Source organism: Sorex araneus, chromosome 7 (assembly GCF_027595985.1).
Source record: "Sorex araneus isolate mSorAra2 chromosome 7, mSorAra2.pri, whole genome shotgun sequence".
Lineage (NCBI taxonomy): Eukaryota > Metazoa > Chordata > Mammalia > Eulipotyphla > Soricidae > Sorex > Sorex araneus.
In genome coordinates this window covers 56,719,812-56,743,153 of record NC_073308.1, presented here as the reverse complement: position 1 = coordinate 56,743,153, position 23,342 = coordinate 56,719,812, and the positions used below count along the sequence as shown (strand labels likewise).

At 38.0% G+C, this 23,342-nt stretch overlaps 1 protein-coding gene across 1 annotated transcript in view; it reads right to left on the bottom strand.

Annotated features, from left to right (window-relative positions):
* The window catches only part of ASIC5 (acid sensing ion channel subunit family member 5), a 28,222-nt gene extending 26,272 nt beyond the window's left edge, over positions 1-1,950 (bottom strand). Inside the window, exon 1 of the mRNA XM_055144907.1 lies at positions 1,911-1,950. Within this exon, the coding sequence (XP_055000882.1) occupies positions 1,911-1,950 (40 nt within the window). The remainder of the gene's footprint in view (positions 1-1,910) is intronic.
* Positions 1,951-23,342: the final 21,392 nt, after the last annotated feature.

Sequence of the window (23,342 nt, the reverse complement as noted above, 5' to 3'; positions counted from 1 at the left end):
TGTGTGTTTTACTTTTGCCATATTTCTTAAGTGCTTTTGTTCTTCTGTAGAATAGAAGCAATAGCATCTGCCGTGTGAGTTTATTCTGAGTATCAGTAATATTATACCCAGGGACAACTTGGCACATAACCAGCCCAAGATAAGAACTCAATTAATAATGGCAACATTTATTATTCTCCTGACTTATTATTGATATGACAAATGGTCAATTATCTAAGCATATTAAAACATTATTTAAAATTCTCATTTGAGAAATGGCTTCTTCTTAATGGCCTTATATAAGCCTCTGAATAGGTGATTAACTTTGCTTCAAGTCAGGAGGTATTATTTTTGTTAGCTAATTAGTGTTAATTCGCTTATAAAATTTTTTGAGTGCCAGGGGCCCAGATAGATAGTGTGGGGTTAAGATGCTTGCCTTGCACATGGCCAGCATTGGCTTAATCTCTGGCATTACATAGGGTAGTGAGCACTGAGCACTGCCTGAATGATACCTAATCTCACAACCAAGAGTGATTCCAAAACAAACATACAAATGACTTTAATTGTTGTTAGTATTTTATTACATAATATTTATGTGTCATAGAAAACAGCAGTGATAAACAAAAGAGACCTATGATCTATGATTAAAGAGGTTTAATTTCATTTGCAAAATATTAGGACACAGTTAAAAATTATATCATAATCATATTCAGAGACTATATCCTAAGAGAAAATCTGCAGTAATCCCAATGCACTATTGTTTTTAATATCAAGTCAGGTTATATATATATATATGTATATAATATATATATTAGTTGGATAACATAGAAACTGGGATAATCCTCCGAAAATCAGAAATAAAAGGCAATATTTTATTATGACTATTATTGTTATTAGAAAAACTCATTTAGTCATGCTTTATTGCTTATTATTTAGCCACAAGTGAAAAACCCACATGAAACACAGTTCTAATAGAAGACAGCACAGGCTCTGGGCAAGTGGCACCAGACCCATTAGAGATGCCAAAACTACTAGAAGAAGAATAAACGAGCACCCAATTACTAGTCAAGCCAGGTATTTCTGGTATTACCATAAAAAATACATTTCAAGTTTATGTATCAAAAAATCAACTCATAAGTACCATGACAATTGTTATGACTAGACTGCCTTTTCTAGGCTGTTTGCTTAAGGTGTTGAAAGAATCATTAAAAGTACTATTATTTTAGATGAAGAGTGAGAACCAATTTGATATCTCATTGTGAGGGATATTAGAATCAACTTTAAAGATGGCCCAATGTGGCTGGAACAATAGCACAGCGGGTAGGGCGTTTGCCTTGCACGCGGCCAACCCAGCTTCAATTCCCAGCATCCCATATAGTCCCCTGAGCACTGCTAGGAGCAATTCCTGAGTGCAAAGCCAGGAGTATCCCCTGAGCATCGCCGGGTGTGACCTAAAAAGCAAAAACAAAAACAAAAAAAGGGCCCAAGATCCTACAAATCAGAAAATGCTTCCCTTCATGACTCCCTAGATGATTACATAGTACATACTATGTAATCATGGCAAATAGCCTGGAATTGAACATCGGTCTTCATAGGAGCATTTACAGCAGGATCAAATGAGTTTTATGCATTTAAAAAGGCAAAAACTACAGGCAGATAATTAACAAAAATCAACAGAACAAAGCACAAGAAAACAAACTTCTCATGGTACATTTGGACATAGAGTATTATTTTAAATCCATTTTTTACTGTCTCATAGAGATCATTCTTTTCTTAAATGTCAGCAATATATTATTTACATTGTCTCCAATTTTACTGGAACTAAAATTTCCCAAATTAAACATAAAATTCCCCCACCAGGTTACCTTTTTCTGCTTTCTATTTTATACATAGAAATTGTCATTGTTCTAAAGATTTTACTTCTTACCCACCTTTCTCAGTATAGAATTTTGATTTCTCAGCTTGTTCCATTGGTAACTTGAGCCAGCAAACGTTCTTGGGGTCTATCCAATTTTCACTAATAGTCATACTCATTTTGTGACCTTTATATACAGCAATTGAGGTTGTAAAATGTGAGGGCAATTTAAGTGTTTGTGTTGCTATGTTTTGCCTCATCAGGCACATAATTTGCAAACCAAAAAATTCTAGCTGAAGGAGGTAGAGGACTTTGTGGAGTGATATAAAAACATCACAGAATGAAACCTCAAAAATAATATTAAGAAATCACTGTTTCAGAACTAAATAAAAACACTCTGCAAATATCTGATTTTAGAATACCCCCTATTCTTTAGGATTACACTCAGGTGATCTCATTGAACAGTCTCCTTAGATTTTATTTCTGCCCCACATTTTATAAAATTTGAATAAAAAATGCTGTTGGAAAGAAATCTGGAGGGTAATATCGTTTCCTGATTGAAGCTTCTTTCGTAACAGACAATGCTATTTTTAACACAACTAAGAACTAATGCATATAACAAAACAAGATACCACAAAAAAGTTCCTGAAGACTAATTTTTTAAAGAATATAGATTCAAGAGAGCAAGAGAACAATTTGTTCAGATTAGCTATTTAGAATAGTTATTGTATTTTAGTAAATAAAGTACAGGAGAATGTATTGTGTATAGATAGCACCATCTCTCGATATCAAGGAAGAATTGCATGTATCACTGCTTTGACTCTATTAGAACTGCCATGCTAATATTTTACAAATATAAAACTCCCAAATGGCATGATTAAATGTTTATGCATATGTTTACTTAGAAATTCAATTTTATAAATTGCAATTATCCATTATGGGGAAAACCAAGAAATCCTAAGGGATGTAAATGATGTCTAGTTAACAAGTTAAAGGTTTGGGGGATGAGAATAGCTACTATGACGTATGGATTTCTTCATTAAAGATGTCTTCTCTGGGGTTAAATTATGAGTTTTCATCTTTCAAAATTTAATTACTCTGGGAGGAGTAACTGCTGCCTTATCTTGTCATCTTTCTTTATCTGCTACCTTTCCATCTTTCCATCTTTCCATAGGATTTTGTGGGCACATTTTGAGGGACAAGTTGGTATATTGTACAACATATAGTATGAAACAGAGGCTAATATACCAGATAAATACACTGGAAATTCCAAGGACAGAGACATTGTGTGACTTAAGTTTGGGAGTAGACTTGTCGGAAGTTGAGTTAGTAAAGGAAGATCAGGCTAGGTTTGGGGTGCATATATGCGAGATAAGTATGAGGGAGATTGAGAGCAGATGAAGAGTCTTCTAGAGTGCATTGTTATGCAGTTTCTCTTCTGCATAACAATCAAGGGTCAGGCATAAGTAGACATTTTCTGAGAATTGACTGAACATATGCATCCCCATTTCATTTGTCTTTCTTATTTTCTTCAACCATTAGTTACTTTACAAAAATGCCTTTTTGGAGAGAGAGAGAGAGAGATAGAGAGAGAGAGAGAGAGAGAGAGAGAGAGAGAGAGAGAGAGAGAGAAAGAGAGAGAGAGAGAGAGGAGGCAGCCTGGAAAGGTAAATGATTGTGTTGCCTGCACCTTACTGGAAATACAGTGAATAAAATCATTCCTATTTTCATTTGTTTAAGCTAGCTCCTCTCTTCTGCTCTACTGTAAAACCATGACTGGTTACACTCAGCTGACATCTCTTTCCCTCTCTTCAGCTTTATTTTATAGTAGCCATGGCTGAGGTGTTTCCCAGAGGTGCTCAGGAGGTTTGAGGCTCTTCCTGGTGATTGCATTGATCTGAAGTTCAGTGAGAGGGGCCTAGAGGTGTGGTTCTCCTCAGACCTTTTGGTGAAGGGCTTTACGTTGACCACCCATGGTGTTCTGGAATTCTCCAGAGCAACTGCTCTCAGTGCTCAGAGACCTGCAGGCTTCCACAAAACTCAGAAGAGTTTTGCTTGGACAATAATTTATACAGATTAGTAAATCAAATAAAGATAATTAGAGAAAAAAAGTAGAAAGCAATTTGGTGGTGCTTTACTTTGAGAAATTTGGTTTCTGATATCATGTACTAGAATTGGGTGTCTGCTTAGTGAGATCCAAGACTTTCTCACACTCAACCATTGGTTCATTTTGTGGGTGGTTTTCTGTTTGTCACACCATTTCAACCATGTCATCAGAAAAACAATATTTGTTTAAACACCACTGTGCTTTTTTTCCTCATTATATTGAAGATGCTTCTGTTAATTGGTCAGGGTAGGGGGAATTGCTTAACTTGTTAACACTCTTGCTTAACTTGTAGGTCCCAGAAGTTGCAAAACTTCTGTGTTCTCACAGAACATGACATAGTGGGCTAAGGTTGCCGGAACTGGATCAAATATACCAAACATTTTACCAATAATTTTAAGTTTGTCAGTTTTCTCTACTCTTGTCTCATCAGTTTGTGCAACATAACATTTGGGAGAAATTTACCTATTTTACCTCTATTTAGAAAACAAACATTTAATTCTTATTATTTCCAGACCATCAGGAATTATTCTAGATGAGAATTATAAAATGTGGGCTGGTGTTTCTCTCAACATAACAGCCCAAAGATTACAACATTTTTTTCTTTTTAAATAACATTTCACAGTCACAAATACTGAAGGACAACATAATATAAACTATATAAATATTTTCTTATGAGGACTCTATGTACAACTGTGGGATAGGGCCCTCACTTCCCCAACACCAAATTCATGTCCACTCCAATTGCCAATGATAAATGATCTGGATTGAGTCTTTGTGGAGATGTTAGTTAAGAAACTCAAGATAAATTTAAACTGAACCCTAGATGAGTTGATGCTGTCCTAATAGAGAATGGGGAAAAAAAATTGTATAGAGAGACACAGAGAAAAACTATCTTTATACAATTGGAATTAGAAATCAAAGTTATGCTATTATGACATGTCAAGAGAATGTAGAGATCATCAGAAGCTGGAAGAAGAGAAAAAGACTCTAGAAGGGTCAGGACCCTGAACATTGATTTAGAACTTTTGGAGAATATTGAGGAAAAAATATTTTGGTTATCTTCTGTCTGGATTTTCTTGGGGAGAAGCATATCTGAAGGGCTTGAAAGACCAAATAGAATTCTGGAGATTGAACTTGGGCCAGCAGTATGCAAAACAAGTGCCCTACCTGCTGTATTCTTGTCAGAGGAAATAAGTTAGACATTAACTTAGCATTCTTTAAAGAGTTATGAGGATCCTTGGTAATAATAAGAACTTTAAGAACTTTAAGTCTGATTATATAACCAAATTTTTCTACATATAATAAAGTAGGACTGGAGCGATAGCACAACTGGTAGGGCGTTTGCCTTGCATGCAGCCGACAGGGGTTTGATTCCTCCGTCTCTCTCAGAGAGCCTGGCAAGCTACCTAGAGTATCCTGCCCACACCGCAGAGCCTGGCAAGCTACCTGTGGCATATTTGATATGCCAAGAATAGTAACAAGTCTCACAATGGAGACATTACTGGTGCCTGCACGAGCAAATCAATGAACAATGGGACGACAATGCTACAGTGCTATAGTGCTATACTAAAGTAAATCAATGAAGGTAATAATCAGCATAACACTATGAAAATTTTTTGACAATCCAGATGAATGCTAGAGTAAATGCTGCTACTTTTGTGTAAGCAGTATTAAAAATGGCAAAAAGTAATTCATGAACAAACATGTCAAAAGATAATACCAAAAGTTTTGTAAAAGTTTTAGTAAACCAAGAAATATGTTTACATTGTAGTGGAATTCGGCATTAAATTCCCAGATGATTAGGTTCATTCAACAAAGATAAATTTACTTATCTGGGGTATAATTTGGAAGTTGCTTCCTACTGTGTAGGATTCATTAATGAGTAAAACAATAATCATCTTTGAGAAGCTACTAGTTTAATGGGTGACAATAAGAAAACTGCTAAGTTTCCTTCTGCGTCACTAAATTCAATGGAATAGGGTGGGGGGAAAGGAAGCAAAATATGGCAGAAGGGCTGGAGCAATAATACAATGGGTAGATGCTTGCTGTGCATACTTTAGTTGAACCTCACAGCATCTCATCTCACTCCAGGCACAAGCACTTCTGGGAGTGATCCCTGAGAGGAGCCAGGAGTAAGACCTGAGCAGAGGTATGGTCCCAAAACAAACAAAACAAAGCAACAACAATAAAATGTGACAAGATTAAGAATCCTGAGTCAGGGTGAATGGCAAGGATTTGTAAAATTTGGGTACTTGATACTGGTATACTTAGGAAAGTGAAATTTGACCAAATACCTTCAAGAGAGCAAAAGGATTCAAGATACTCTTCATACCTGGAACCAATAACTTGGGCAGAATCTATTTGCTTTTGAAGATACACAAAGAAGGTGCTATACTGGTCAATAGTAGGAGACAGAGGAGAAAGAGAGATTGATTAAAGATTAGAATAATGACATAATTATTATAAAAGAAAATGTCAGGGCAAATAATGCCTGGCTTCTAAATCATTGCCAAGATTTTGCCTTTCACCGTATTAAAATGGAGATGCCATTACTTTAAAAAATGTGATGTAATCTAATTTACATGTACTCTTTATTAAGCATTAAGAACAGAGTGTCTGGAAACTCCAAATGAACTGGATGCACCAGAGAGGTAGTACAGTGGGTATTACCCTGCCTTGTACTATTTTGCCTTTTACAAAGCAGATACACTTGCCTTGCATATGGCTGACCTAGGTGGGATTCTTGGCATAACATTCTCCATATGTTGAGGTTTGTGAATCCCCCTGCACTCTCTTCCCATCCAGCCGTGCGCTCCCCAAAGGCTACTGCCAGACCAGTCCTGCGGGGAGCATCTGCCTTCACCTCTAACCCCAGTGTCTGTGCCTGCGCAAGGCAACCACCACCGCTGTTCTTCTCAATAGGTCTGTGGGCCGGGGCATTAACATCTGGATTGGCTGGGGTTGTGGCCTCCACCAAAGGGGATGTGGCCCCATCATAAGTGGGCGTGGCCTTCCATGGGGCCTCAGTTATATTTCCCATGCTCAGCTCAATCGACTCACATACCAACCTTTATTATCTAATTCTGTGGCAAACGTTCTGGCTACCTCAAACACAATACGGCAATAATCTTCTGGCCTACTCCAATTCCACCAAAAGACCAGTGTATAAAGAAGTTGTACAAAGCCCAATATGAAAGAACATCTCCTCCAATGCTTCACTAGATGCCTATCATAAGTCACAGAATAATGTCCAAGAGGAAAGGTGTACTCTAGATGAGGAGAAGGTTGACCACGGTCGACCGAGCTCATTCAGAATTCCTTCCTGCAATATGAGGGAACAGTGCCAGTGAACTTAAAGGTTTTATCTCTATATATCCACAACAACATGAAGAAACAGCGCAAATCTCCACTACAGTAGAGGACAAAGAAAAGAGTCCCAAATCCTCAACAGGGGTTACCCACAAATATGATCTGTCCAGCAAAGAATTCCGAGACGAAATGCTAAGGATGTTCAAGGAACTCAAAGAATCAATAGAACAGACGTACAAAAAAATTAAAGGAAGAAATGAAAGAAATGGGGGAACAGATAGCTGAGAAAATACAGAAAGAAATGAGAGCAGAAATAAGAAAGCTACAAAAAAGACATGTCACAAATGAAGGATTCAATAGATCAAATTAAAAACTCAGTAGGTGCCCTCAACAGTAGAATGTCTACAGCTGAAGACAGAATCAGCGAAATTGAAGATGAGCTGCAAAAATTATACAGGCAACAACAATGGGAAAAGACATGAAAATAGCTCTAAGGCAAATCAGAGATCTAGGAGATGACTCCAAGAGGAACAACATTAGAATTACCAGAGTACTGGAGGACAGGAAGGCAACACCAATGAAATAACCACAGTTAAAGAAATCATCACTGAAAAGTTCCCAGAGTTAGAGAATGCAAGCATCCAGATGCAAGGAGCCAGAAAGGTGCCAGCTAAAAGAAACCCTAATAAAAACACTCCAAGGCATATCATAATCAGAATGATGGATTCCGCAGATAGAGACACAATACTGAAAGCAGCAAGGGTAAAGAAAGAAATCACATACAAAGGAGCACTCCTTAGATTTACAGCAGACTTATCAGAGGAAACTCTCCAAGCAAAGACAATGGTGGGATATAGTGAAAAATCTCAATGAAATGAATGCCTCACCAAGAATACTTTATCCAGCCAAACTCTCACTCAAACTCAATGGAACGATACACCATTTTATAGATAATCAACAGCTCAGGAACTTCATAGACTCAAAACCAAACTTAAAAGAAGGACTAAAAGGGCTCCTGTAAGATAAGAAAGAAAACACCCATAAGTGCAACAAACCCTTATAGAAAGATGGCACAAAACCCCATGACAATAATCTCTCTCAGTGTCAATGGTCTAAATGCACCTATCAAGAGACACAGAGTGGCAAAATTAACCCAGAAACTGAAACCAACCTTATGCTGCCTACAAGAACCATATGAACAATCAGAACAAACACAGACTCAAAGTTAAAGAATGGAAAACAATCTTGCAAGCAAACGACTCCCTCAAAAAGGCTGGGCTGGCCATATTAGTATCTGACAACATAGATTTCAGGTTGATACAGATCAGAAAGGACAGTGAAGGCCATTTTCTATTTATCAAGTGTTATGTACAACAGGAAGAAATCACACTATCAAATGTATATGCACCTAATGAGGGACCAGATAAACAATTAAAACAACTGCTAACAGATTTTAAGGAGGACATCACTAGCAATACAATAGTTGTTGGAGACTACTGCCTTGTTACCTCTGGAAAGATCAACAAGAACAAAAATCAGCAAGGAAACACTGGCCCTGAGGGAAGAAATAGAAGAGAGAGGGCTAACAGACCTATACAGGGCCTTACATCCCAAAAGAAAGAATACACATTCTTTTCCAGTGCACACGGAACATTTTCTAAAGTAGACCATACGCTGAGTCACAAAACATACCTCAATAGAATCAAGAAGATAGAAATTGTATCAACTATTTTTTCAGACCACAATGCACTGAAGATAGAAGCTAATTACAGATGCAGAGAACCAAATCAAACACCTGGAAATTAAACAACTCAATGTTGAACAATGAGTGGGTCAGGAAGGAAGTCAAAGAAGAGATCAAAAGATACCTGGAAACAAATGAGAATGAAGACACGAGCTACCAAAACCTATGGGACGCAGCTAAAGCTGTGTTAAGAGGAAAATTTATAGCTTCGCAAGCATTCCTCAGGAAGGAAGAAAGGGCCTACATAGATAACTTGACACAGCTCAAGACCTTCGAAAGATCAACAAAGGGAACCACAACCCAACCAAAGGAAAGAAATAATAACGTTTAGAGCAGAAATTAATGACATAGAAATCAAAAAAAACAATCCAAAAGGTCAATGAAATCAAGAGCTGGTTCTTTGAGAAAATAAACAAGATTGATTGAGAAAATAAACAAGTCACTAACAAGACTAACAAAGAAGGAGAGATATAACCCTAATAAACCAAATCAGAAATGAAAAGGGGTCATGACAACAGAAACTAACAAAAATTCAAAAGATCATCAGAGACTACTTTGAGAATCTGTATGCCACGAAAGAAGAGAACCTAAAAGAAATGGATGAATTCCTGGATTTCTATCATTGCCCAAGACTGAACCAAGAAGACTTGAAATATCTGAATAGACCCATCAATATCAAGGAAATTGAAACTGTAATCAAAAGTCTCCTGAAAAACAAAAGCCCAGGCTCAGATGGATTCACTAGCGAATTCAACCAAACATTTAAAGAGGACCTGTTACCAGGTCTCCTCAAGCTTTTCCAGGAAATTGAAGAAACAGGAACTCTCCCAACCAGTTTCAATGAGGCACATATCTCCCTAATACCAAAAGCAAACAAAGACACCACTAACAAGGGAAACTACAGTTCAATATCTCTGATGAACAGGGATGTGAATATCTTCAACAGAATACTAGCAAATAGAATCCAACAACTCATCAAAAAGATCATACACTACGACCAAGTGGGATTCATCCCAGGGATGCAAGGTTGGCTTAACATTCAGAAATCAATCAACATAATCCATCATATCAACAAAAGCAAGGATAAAAACCATATGATCATTTCAATAGATGCATAGAAAGCTTTTGATAAGATCCAACACCCATTTATGATGAAAACTCTCACCAAAATGGGTTTAGAAGGAACGTTCCTCAAGATAGTCAAAGCCATCTACCACAAACCCATTGCAAGCATTATTCTCAATGGAGTAAAAACGAAGGGCCTTTCCTCTAAGATCAGGGACAAGACAAGGATGGCAATTCTTAACACTTATGTTTAACATAGTACTGGAAGTACTTGCAGTAGCAATTAGGCAAGAGAAAGACATTATGGGCATTCAGATAGGAAAGGAAGAAATCAAGCTCTCACTATTCACAGATGATATAATACTATACCTAGAAAAACCTAAAACCTCTGCCAAGAAACTCCTAGAAATAATAGACTTGTACAGTGAAGTCACAGGCTATAAAACCAATAACCAAAAATCCGTGGCCTTCCTATACGCAAATAACGAGATACAGGAAAGTGACATTTAAAAAAAAATACCATTCACAATCATGCCCCAGGAAATCAAGTACCTTGGAATCAGCCTAACTAAGGAGGTCAAGGATCTCTACAAAGAAAACTATGAAACACTAACCTACGAAATAAAAGAGGACACCGAGGAAATGGAAACATATTCCCTGCTCATGGATAGGAAGAATTAACATTGTCAAAATGGCAATACTCCCCAAAGCACTATACAGATTCAATGTGATCCCTATAAGGGTACTCATGAAAAACTTCAAAGAAATGGAGCTCCTGAAATTCATATGGAACAATAAATGCCCACGAATATCTAAAGCATTCTTAAGAAAAAGACGATGGGAGGCATCACCCTCCCCAACCTCAAACTCTACTACAAAGCGGTAATAATCAAAACAGCATGGTACTGGAACAAAGGCAGAGCCTCAGACAAATGGAACAGGGTGAAATATCCCTACACACAACCCCAAACATATGAACATCTAATCTTTGATAAGGGAGCAAGAAATGTAAAGTGGAGCAAGGAAAGCCTCTTTAACAAATGGTGCTGCCATAACTGGACAACCACATGCAAAAAAAATGGGTTTAGAATTCGACCTAACACCATGTACAAAAACCAGATCAAAATGGATTAAAGACCTCAACATCAGACCAGAATCCATAAGGTACATTGAAGACAAGATTAGCAAAACCCTCCACAACATTGAACCTAATGGTATATTCAAAGGTGATATGCCACTGACCGACTAAGTGGAAACAGATAAACAAACGGTACTATATTAAACTAAGAAGCTACTGCACTGCAAAAGATACAGTGACCAAAATACAAAGACAATCTACGGAATGGGAAAGAATATTCACCCAACACTCATCAGATAGGGGGTTGATATCAAGGATATACAAGGCACTGGTTGGAATCTAGAAGAAGAAAACACCGAACCCCATCAAAAAATGGGACAATAATGGGGCCATAGCGATAGCACAGTGGGTAGGGCATTTGCCTTGCACGCGGCTGACCGGGTTCGATCCCCGGCATCCTATATGGTTCCCTGAGCACCGCCAGAAGTAATTCCTCAGTGCAAAGCTAGGAGTAACCCCTGAGCATCGCTGGGTGTGACCCAAAAAGAAAAAAAAATAACAATTGGGGCAATGAAATGAACAGAAACTTTCTCAAGGAAGAGATACAAATGGCAAAAAGGCACATGAAAAAATGCTCTTCATCACTAATCATGAGAGAGATGCAGACCAAAACAACTATGATATACCACCTCACACCACAGAGACTGACACACATCCAAAAGAACAAAAGCGACCGCTGTTGGCGTGGATGTGGGAAGAAAGGGACCCTACCACACTGCTGGTGGGAATGCAGACTGGTTCAGCCCATTTGGAAAACAGTATGGATGCTTCTCAAAAACTTAGAAATTGAGCTTCATTTGACCCAACAATACCACTCCTGGGAATATATCCCGGAGAGGCAAAAAAGTATAGTCGAAATGACATCTGCACTCGAATGATCATTGCAGCACTGTTTACAGTAGCCAGAATCTGGAAAAAAAAACCCGAGTGCCCGAGAACACATGACTGGTTTAAAAAACTTTGGTACATCTACACAATGGAATATATGCAGCTGTTAGAAAAGATGAAGTCATGACCTTTGCATATAAGTGGATCAATATGGAAAGTATCATGCTAAGAGAAATGAGTCAGAAAGAGAGAGGCAGACATAGAAAAATCGCACTCATCTGTGGAACATAAAGTAACAAGATGGGAGACTGGCACCCAAGAATAGAAGATATAAGTACCAGGAGGTTGACTACCCGGCTGGCCTCACACGCTGGAGGAAGGGGCAGGTCAGATAGAGAAGGGAACAGCAGGTAAAGTGTGGTTTGAGGACCTGCTGGGGATGGGAGATGCGTACTGAAAATAGACTATAGACCAAACTCTATGGCCACTCAGTGCCTCTATTGCAAACCCCAACACCCAAAAGGAGAGAGAGAACAAAAGGGAATGCCCTGCCACAGAGGTTGGGTGAGGTGGTGGTGGGGGAGAGTGGGAAGAATACTGGGATCATCAGTGGTGGAGAATAGGCACTGGTGGAGGGATGGGTACTCAAGCATTGTATGACTGAAACACAAGCACAAAAAATTGTAAGTCTGTAAAAAAATTTTAAAAAATTATTCTCCATATGTTAACCCACACCCAGCAGGAGTAGTCCCTGAGCTAAGACCAGGAGTAAGCCCCATGCCTGGTGTAGGGAGAATATGAAAGCAAGAATATAAAATAAAATTAAGAAATGCTAAAAGTTTACAAAGAGTTTTGTGATTCTTCATTATATTTTAAAAGGCAAATCCAAATAAGATTTTATTACAGAATGCATGTGGTTTTTGAGAAAGACATGGTATTTTTTACCTGAGCAACCAAAATAATAGAATTAGAATTTAGTAAGATAAAAATAAATATATGTGGGATCTTGTGGAAGGGGAGAGATTAAGAAAGGTTAACAGGGACTGTAACAATAGTACAGTGGGTGGGGCATTTGCCTTGCACGCGGCTGAATTGGGTTCGATTCCCAGCGTCCCATATGGTCCTCTGAGCACTGCCAGGGGTGATTCCTGAGTGCAGAGCTAGGAATAACCCCTGAGCATTGCCAGCTGTGACCCCAAAAGATAAAAATATAAAAGGTTAACAAAGTTCTAGACTAGGCAGAAAGGTTGAATGGGATTTGTTATGTGAGTCTGGTACTCAGAAAGGAGAATTGGCCAGGATCAGTAGCAAATAAATCATATTTTTTGTTTCTGTTTCTTTGTTTTTGAGCCACACTTTACTCAAGACTTATCTTTGGTTCTAGACTCAAGGTTAATTCATGGAAGCCCTCAGAGGTGTTACACTTGTCATTTCGAGGAATACCTCATACGTGGTGCCAGGGATAACACCATGGTCAGCCTCATGCATATCAAGTGCCCTACCTGCTGTACTACTTCTTTGATCCTGAATTGTATTTTTAAACACTAGATTGTGACCCAAGTAAATCATTGTACAGAAGAAAGGGTGATTGAGTACTTATCCTTTAATCTTCAGTGCAAATGTAATGGGAAAGGGAAGAGACATTGATAATAAATTGATCAGCGATCAGAGAAAAATCAAGACAATGAGATGTAAGATGTACTTAACTCCAAGTGAGGAAAGTTATTCAGAAAGAAAGAGTTTTCAGCTTTGCCCAGTGGTGCCAATGATTCAAAGGAGGCCTAAATTTAACTGTTAAATTTAAAAATTCATTATATTAGAGAAGTATGAGCAAATATTTAGAGGTTCCTGAAAGAATTTATGAGACATTTGAGACAGAGCATATAAACATCTGTCTTGAGGAATTTTATGCTTCAGGGAAAAAATAAACTAGTTATGACATGCAAAATGCTATCAATAATTTTTAGTGTTTTAGAAATAACTGCATGCCTGTTTTTATAAATGCAACAAACTTAAGAGTAAAAAACATGAAAAAAGGGGGCCTAAGTTTTGAAACTAGTTTCTTTAACCAAAATGGGTGAATGTGGAAGACACAAACGAAGAGATGGATAGACCATTTGGTGATAAAGGGCTGAACCAGTGTGTGTTTGAGTAAAGTCTAGGAGGTGAGAGAAGTCAAATGGAAGTATTCCTTTCATTGTTTAGTTTTTAGTTATAATAAGATAAAAAATTATCAACTAGAATTAATAGAAGAGAAAGGAAGACCATGGAAAATATGCAATGTGGCAAAAGGGTATAGGAGGAACTTCCAGCATTGTAGTGCCCCTTAAAGTCTGTGGGTATAATTTAAAATGAATCCAGTAGTGTTGCTCTAATACTGGACATGTTTTTTAGTTGTAAGTGAGAGAATGGAAATTATTAACAGTAGACAAATCTTTGCCCGGTATTAGTTTACAGAAATGAAAATTCTGGGTTTGGAGGTAGTTGAGGGCTAGCAAAAGAGGTTAATCTGGGAGTAACAGAAGATGAAGGGTCAGAGGCGATAGATGTCTCTGTAGAGTGGAGGTGAAAAATCTATATAGAGCTAAACCACTAGAGTCAGCACTCCTAGAAGCACAGGACCTGAGCTATCATTGTATCACTGTCATCCCATTGATCATTGATTTGCTCCAGCGGGCACCAGTAACGTCTCCATTGTGAGACTTGTTACTTTTTTTGGCATATCGAATATGCCACGGGTAGCTTGCCAGGCCCTGCCGTACGGGTGAGATACTCTCAGTAGCTTGCTGGGATCTCCGAGAGGGGTGAACCTAAACTATAATAAATTTTAAAATGTGCATGTGAAAAAGACAGGTTGTGTGGTGGAGGCAATCTGGGGTCTTCGTTGAAAGGACACAAACACGAGTGGTGGGATTGAAGTTGGCGCTTTACCCAAAATTATTCTCAACATCTTTGTAAATTGGGGTGTCTATATTTTTATCTTTTACATGTAAATAAGAAGAAACAGGGTAGAAAATAATTTCAATGAGTGATTTCATTTAACCAAATAAATAACTATAATTTAGACTCGTAATCCACAAAATGTTCAGGAGACATTTTCTATTCTTTTAGCACGATGTTTTTGAAGACCGAGGTATAGCTTGTACTCATATTAGTTTGGGAAACAAATATTAAGTCCAGAAATTACATGTCACCAGTGATGAGGACATTGGTGGTGCAGGTCTGGTTTTTATGGGTGCAGAAGTGATTGCCAGAGGGAGACTGAAAGTCAAGGTGCTTAATAGAGGATTCTTCAGGGAACTCAATGGCCAGGTTGTTGGTTGGATTATAAGCAATTGCTGAAAATTTGTATATCAGTAGTAGAAAATTTAAAGAAAATGACAGTGAGAAGTGTGTGTGCATAATTAAAGTGTACAAATGTTGATAAGTGACTATTGTCACAACTAAAGATTTTCACCAATGTGTGACCTCCAGTGACCATAATGTGAGCACTCGGTCAAGTTTGCCTGTGACCCTCAGTTATCAAATCAGCACCAGTAACTGTGCAAGATAGGACAGCCACAAATAAGCAAAAGTCCAACTCTAGATGTTCTTTCTGTCCTCTGAGAGGTTTCTCTGAAAAGAGGAAATTTCTTTCCAGGGATGACTTTAAATGTTTGTAATCTTTTTTAAAAGTAGTGATTAATGGTTAAGATTCTCTTTAGGTCTACAGGGCCTTTATGGTATTTAGTTTTACTTCCCAAGGCCACTCATGTTTGAAAAAGCCTGCCCCCGCATTCTCGGGGAGGCTGAACCTACAATGGCTTGCTTACAGCTTTGGGGATATGAAAGTGTCTTTATTGAAGTTGAAGAATTGTTAGGAACTGTAAAATATGTAGAGATTTATACTCCTCAACTAGAGTAAAGAAAATTTGACTAAAACTATTGCATAAAAAAATCATGTGTTTTTTTGGGGAACGTGATTATTGGGGGAGGATATGACTTAAGTTAATGATTATCTAGAAGGTAGAAAACTTTCACATTTTTCAGCTTGGTACATTATTGGCTGAAAAAAGAAAAAAGTTTGTTTTGATAAGTAAAAAAGTCAAAGAGCTTGAGGTCTCCCCATGAGTTTCTTTAAACTGATACAAGCTCTTCACTGAAGACAACTTAGGGTTTCCAAGAGATCTTGAAATGAACGAGATGATGCTATTGCACATGTGGGTAGGGATGTGAAGTGCTGAGTTAGTATAAAGGACAACCACAGGGAAAGCAGTAAATAATGAAGTAAAATGAAATAGGTCACCCACAATTCGCCCTTCTTTTCATTAAAATTATTTTGTGTGGAAGGCAATTACACAGGATACAGAGAAAAACCTTCCTCTTCTGGGCCTATGCACAGGAAATAACTTCCTCTCTCCTCCCCTTCCCTCCCCTTCCCTCCCCTTCCCTCCCCTTCCCTCCCCTTCCCTCCCCTTCCCTCCCCTTCCCTCCCCTTCCCTCCCCTTCCCTCCCCTTCCCTTCCCTTCCCTTCCCTTCCCTTCCCTTCCCTTCCTCCCTCCCCTTCCCTTCCCTTCCTACCTTCTTCCCTTCCTACCTTCCTTCCTTCCTTCCTTCCTTTCTTTCTTTCTTTCTTTCTTTCTTTCTTTCTTTCTTTCTTTCTTTCTTTCTTTCTTTCTTTCTTTCTTTCTTTCTTTCTTTCTTTCTTTCTCTTTCTTTCTTTCTTTCTTTCTTTCTTTCTTTCTTTCTTTCTTTCTTTCTTTCTTTCTTTCTTCCTTTCCATCTTTCCTTCCTTCCTTCCTTCCTTCTTTCCTTTCTTTCTTTCTTTCTTTCTTTCTTTCTTTCTTTCTTTCTTTCTTTCTTTCTTTCTTTCTTTCTTTCTTTCTTTCTTTCTTTCTTTCTTTCTTTCTTTCTTTCTTTCTTTCTTTCTTCTTTCTTTCCTTCCTTCCTTCCTTCCTTCCTTCCTTCCTTCCTTTCTTTCTTTCTTTCTTTCTTTCTTTCTTTCTTTCTTTCTTTCTTTCTTTCTTTCTTTCTTTCTTTCCTTCCTTCCTTCCTTCCTTCCTTCCTTCCTTCCTTCCTTCCTTCCTTCCTTTCTTTCTTTCTTTCTTTCTTTCTTTCTTTCTTTCTTTCTTTCTTTCTTTCTTTCTTTCTTTCTTTTTTCTTTCTCTCTTTCGTCACACTCTCTTGGTGTTCATGACTTACTCCTAGCTCTGTAAGCAAACCATTGTGGGTTCAGCCTCCCTTAGAATGAACAAGCAGGCTTTTTCAAAAATGAGTGGCTTTAGAAAGTAGAACTAAATACCATAAAGGCCCTGTGGACCGAAAGAGAATTTTAGCCACTAAACACTACTTTTTTAAAAAGAAAAAAAAAACATTACAAACATTTAGAGTCATCCCTCAAAAGAAATTTCTTCTTTTCAGAGAAACCTCTCAGAGCACAGACAGAACATCTAGAGCTGGACTTTTTTGTTTGTTTGTTTATGGTTGTCCTGTCTTACACATTTATTGATGCTGTTATGATAACTGAGGGTCACAGGCCAACTTGACTGGAGTCCTAGCTCCTGGAAATGCTTGCGGGTTGGGGCAGGACCCTACTTGATACCAGTAATCAAACCTCTGTGGGCCATGTGCAAGGAAAGAGCCCCCATCTTCTGTATTATCTCTCCAGATCAACATAAGTTATTTTGCTGAAAACAAATGCACCCCTGAAACAGCACAAGAATACAGCAAACAAATCTTGTTCAATTAGCACAGCATTTTAGTTAACTTTTCATGATTTACTTTTCCTCCTTCAATCCAAATATTTTTGTCTTCTAACATTTTCCACAATTTTTTCCTCCTTTACTAAAAAGCATAAAAGTTGCCTTTGGTACTGGAGGAATATTTCAGTGGTTAAGGTACTTGCCTTGAGCACAACAGAAACAGATAATCCCAGCGTCCCCTATGGTATCCCAAGTCCTCTCAGGAATGATCCCTAAGCACTAGGATAAGAGTAATTCCTGAGCACTTGATGTGACACCAAAACAAATAAAGTTGCCTCCTCTGGGTACTTGTTTAGTTTTTCATTCTCTTATGACGAGTGCCAAGAACATGGCAGAAATTCCATCAAATATGTATATTTTTCTTCTCTTATTTATTCTTGCCAATTTACTTTTCAGAAATGGTCAGAGATCACTACTGTGCCTTTTAATCTACTCCAGCAATTGTATATATTTGCTGGATGCAAAATGAAAACCTGCTGTCAGCATGACAAACATGTTCTCAGGCTGGAGAATGGTGCTGTCTAAAAGAAAGCTGAGACCTATTGGTCCAAGTGTGTTTGCAGTGCTGCCGAGAACATGCTATTGACGTGTGAAATGGTCTTAGCAATCGATAAAAGAGCAAGGTTCTTCCCATTTAGTGAAATGAAATCCTTTGGTTGGTTCGTGACAGCACCAAGAGTTTATAGGCCTGTGGCTCTTTTACAACTGCGTTTTAATATTGTCTGCCATGGAGCCAGGGGGTGTGTGGGGAAAAAGGGTTATACCCGGGATATTGGTGGTGGGGAATGTGCACTCGTGAAGGGATGGGTGTTTGATCATTGCATGATTGTAACCCAAACATGAAAGCGTGTAACTATCTCACAGTAATTCAATAAAATTCAAAAAAATAAATAAATGAAATAACAAAGCAATATTATCTCAAAAAATGCCTTTTAGCCTGAGGAGACAAAGTTTTTGTTTAAAATCAGTCACAATTCCTTCAAAGTTGACTTTTACAGAAGTGTAAAGGGCTAGATAGATAGCACATAGGCAATGCGATTGCCTTGTTGTGGCCCACCTAGGTTCTATGCCCTGACACTCCATAAATCCCACCAGGAGTGATTCCCTGAATACAGAGCCAGGAGTACATCCTGAGTATCTCCAGGCATTGCCCACAAAAGTGTTTTAATGCATCTGTTTTTTTAAGGTCTTTTTTTACATTCTGTGGCTCACTGATTATAACAAGTAGGTGATGCTTTTTCAATCAGTTGGAAATAATACCAAGGAAATGAACTGCTTTTAATTTGTTCACTAAAGGAGGGATGCATAACACAATATAGAGATTAGTGATTCTAATGGAATTAAAGTGTTGCTTTCCAAATGCACATGCTAAAATCTGAGCAGTCTAGTAAGACACAACAAGCTTCCCTGTCTCTCTGCCATGTGAAGACCAATGATAAAGATGAGTCTTAGCAGATAACAAACGTACCAGTATATTGGACATCTCACTTTCAGAATAGTGAGAAATAAATGCTCATAATTTGTAAGCTACCTAGATTTTAGCATTTTGTTTTGGTCGTCTGAGTAGATAAGATTGCAATTGAAATCAAACTCAAGATTTTGCTCTTATTTCTACACTTACTGGCTATAATGACCACAAAGTCACTTAAATCTCTAAAGTGCTTTCCATCCTACTGTATAGTCATTACAAAAGCAACTCACTTAATTGTTCAGGGAATTTAATAAGATAACATGTCTGTTATGTGGTAAGGTCAATACATATTAGTAATTTTGTATTATAGCTGAGTCTATTTTGTCAATTAGGGAAGACTTGCATAACTTTTCTACTTAAAACTTTATCAATAGTTATAACTCCAAAGTTTATTCTTAATTGTACATTAAAATTATGCCTCAACTTTTTCAGTCCCCAAAATTTCAGGCAGCTTAATAGTTTTGTTCATCTAAACACATTATTGGGAAAACCTCTTGTTATAATCAATTTGATTATGTAGCATCATTAAGTGAGATTCACAACTTTATAGTCTTTTCCCTGAATAAGACATAATATAGTGCTCTCTGAAGAATATAAAATTTGTCCTCTGGATGTGAAACAAATCAAACACTTTTCAGATAGTTATTATGAACAATAGACATTCTGAATCATAGAAATTAACTTCAGTATGGGTGATGGTGTTAGGGGAAAATTATGATGAAATTGAATTTCAAGCAAATCTTAAAGAACTAAAGAAAATGTTATATTTCCCATGTTATCTAACATAACATAAAAACATTTCACAAAGTTAGATTTATTATTTGTGGCAGTAAAGGGCATCAGAAAACAAATGAGCCCAAATTTCCCCTTTGTCTAATATGAGGGACTTCTAATTTGCCAATGAAAACATTGCCTTCTGCCTCTTGGCAACAATGATAATATCCATTCACCAATCACTAATTGTTGTTAAATTGCTGTGCTTCTTGAATTTCACTTATTGTATGATGATCTATGCCAGAAAAGAGACAATCAGCAGAATGATGTAAGGATTCTGAGGAGAGGAAGACAGTGTAGGGTTTCCATTATAAGACTTCCCAATTTGTATGCTTATTTTCTGCACTCATTGATAAATTTCTATGTATCTTCATATTAAAATTACCTAATTTGATGATATACTACACTGTCGTCTCGTTGCTCATCGATTTGCTCCAGTGGGCACCAGTAACGTCTCTATTGTGAGACTTGTTACTGTTTTTGGCATATTGAATACGGCATGGGTAGTTTGCCTGGCTCTGCTCTGCGGGTGGGATACTCTCAGTAGCTTGCTGGGCTCTCTGAGAGGGGCAGAAGAATCGAACCTGGGTCCGCCACGTGCAAGGCAAACACCCTACCCGCTGAGCCCCTAAATTGAAATAAACAAAATGAAGCTTTTATAGTTAGTCAAGTTGAAAATTGCCAGAAACTGAGCAGCTAAGCAAACATGTTCATAAAAGAACTGACAAGAAAGAAATAATGGAATAATGCTATTGAGAAACCAATGTTAATTCTTCAGTGAATTAACCAGTGAATTAACTGAGGCTTTCTCGTAGTTTCAGAGACATCACTGCTGTGTCTTGTTTATTTAGGTTTCTCAGTTTGGTTTTTATGGCAGGCATGGTTGAGTGACACAATGACAAAAAAAGCTGGATGTGTTATTCCAGGTGCCAGAGCACACACTCTGGGTTTAAACGCAACCCTGTGGCCGCCAAAATCCCTGGAGTCCCTCACAACAACTAAAAACCACAAAAGAATATATAATAATAGTACTAACAGTAACAATAATTATAACGTTCTTTCAAAAACAGTTAAACAGCAACTAGTTTTACATGAACGAGCTGGAAATTTCTGCTGACAGCACCAGTCCAAGAACCAGGGGTTGAAAACCACTTAGCAATCTCCTTAACATTAGAACAAAAGACTTTTCGCTTTATCTTCTCACCAGGACTGCGTCTCTGGAATCACTGATTTATTTTCATTTATTTCAATGAAACAGTAAATTGTGTGCTGATTAAAATCCATCTTTGCCATAGTTAGTAGAAAACTTAAAAGTCAAAGTTGCCATTCTCTACAGACTTGTCCATATTCTTGTCCATTGAAAGAATCTCATTTGTTGGAGCCAAAGTGCACCTGCCTATCATGCTGCTGACTGGCTTTCATCAGGGCACCCTGTATATTCCACTCAGCCCTCCTAAGAGTGATCCTGAGTACAGAGCCAACAGTTAGTCACAAGCACTTCCAGATGTAGCCCCCATTTTAAGAAAGCAAACAAAAACAGAAGAATCTCCTTTCATTCCAAGCTTTATCTTATCTTTCCTACATCCATTTTTGTTTTGCTCTGTTCTCTTTATCTACTTAGTTTTATTTTGCTTTCAGATTTAGTGAATGCATATCATAAATTTCTATAATATGATTTTGGAGGGCCAGAGAGATTATAAGCTAAGTAAAGTGCTCTCCTTATATGCATTGAGCCCGGGTTCTATGCTCATGGTCTTTGGAGAGCACCACAAAGAGTGATCCCAGAGTGCAGAGCAATCCCTGAGCACTTCTGGTTGCAAAAGCCAAAGGAAAAAGAAAGTTTTCTTATTCTTTTAAAACACAGATAGTATAAATTAATAGCTATATTTTATCAAACTAACAATGTGTGTGTGAGTGTGTGCATGTGTGTATATTTAATTAACTGGACCAAGTAATTGAGGAGAATAATTATTGCATTCTTGGAGTCAGAAGACTTGTAAATAGCTACTTACAGGAATCTTCTTTAAGTAGGTTTTGCATTATGTGATGTTTTGCAGATGTCTGCACTTATTTCCTGATTTATAAAAATCATTGATTAGAAATGAAAGTCCAGGGGGCTGGAGCAATAGCACAGCGGGTAGGGCGTTTGCCTTGCACGTGGCCGACCCGGGTTCGATTCCCAGCATCCCATATGGTCCCCTGAGCACCGCCAGGGGTAATTCCTGAGTGCAGAGCCAGGAGTAACCCCAGTGCATCGCCTCCGGGTGTGATCCAAAAAGCAAAAAAAAGAAAAAAAAAGAAATGAAAGTCCAAGACAAATATTGCAAACCAACTAGCTTTGATAGGGAGGCATAATGGAATTTCAAGTCCCAGCTGGATAAAAAGTTAAATGAGATGGGCCAGCTTCAGTCAGCCATGCACTGAAAGCTGGGCTAGTCTATTGTGTGTGAGCAACCTAAGATGGCTAATCAACTGGTGGTCATGGAAATAGATGTCTCTGATAGATCTGTTTTTCTTTGTATTGTTGGCATGCCAAATGGGAGTACGGGAAGTTAGAGTTTCATTTTATCAAGACTCTTGCTAAGAGCACTGTCCAGAATGATAGTGCAATGGATAGGGTGCCTGCCTTACACTTGGTTAGCCCAGATTAGATCCATAGCATCCCAGGAGGCCCCCCAGGCCTGCAGTGAATGATCTCTGAGAACAGAGCCAGGAGCAAGTCCTGAGCATCACTGGGTGTGGCCCAACTCCCAAACAAACAAACACAGCTCTTTCTAAGAGCATTTTCAATAACTTTGAATATCTGAAGTAGAATGGGTAGTTCGAAAAAATGTAATAGAATTCCATAATATTTAAGTCTTTTAAATTTCTGTAATTGCACAGGAAAGGATGAAAAATAATTATTTATCATTAATTATAGGGGGAATGCATTAGTTTGAGTATGTTAACTGACTACATGCACTGCTCGTGGAAAGAGTGTTTCCACGTGGGCTGGAGAAATAGTATAGGACTGCCTTGTATTGCGGTCAATGAATAACTGAGTTTGATCTCTCATCCTCACATGGGTCCCCAAGCCTCTCCAGAAGTGAACCCTGATCACTGTTGTGTAAAAGAAGAAAAAAAAACTAGTGTTTGAGCACAATAAGCTTAATTTAGGAGTCTTCCCTGGACCTTTCAAGATATCTGCAATTGTTCTAGGCAAATGAGACAAGAATATAAGTGAGTTTAATAAGTGTATGACTATTTACACTAAGCAAAGTCCAAGTGCTATCACTGCACTCTGTTGCAAGAGATGTTTCACAATTGTATGAACAGACAAATTTGCTGGCAG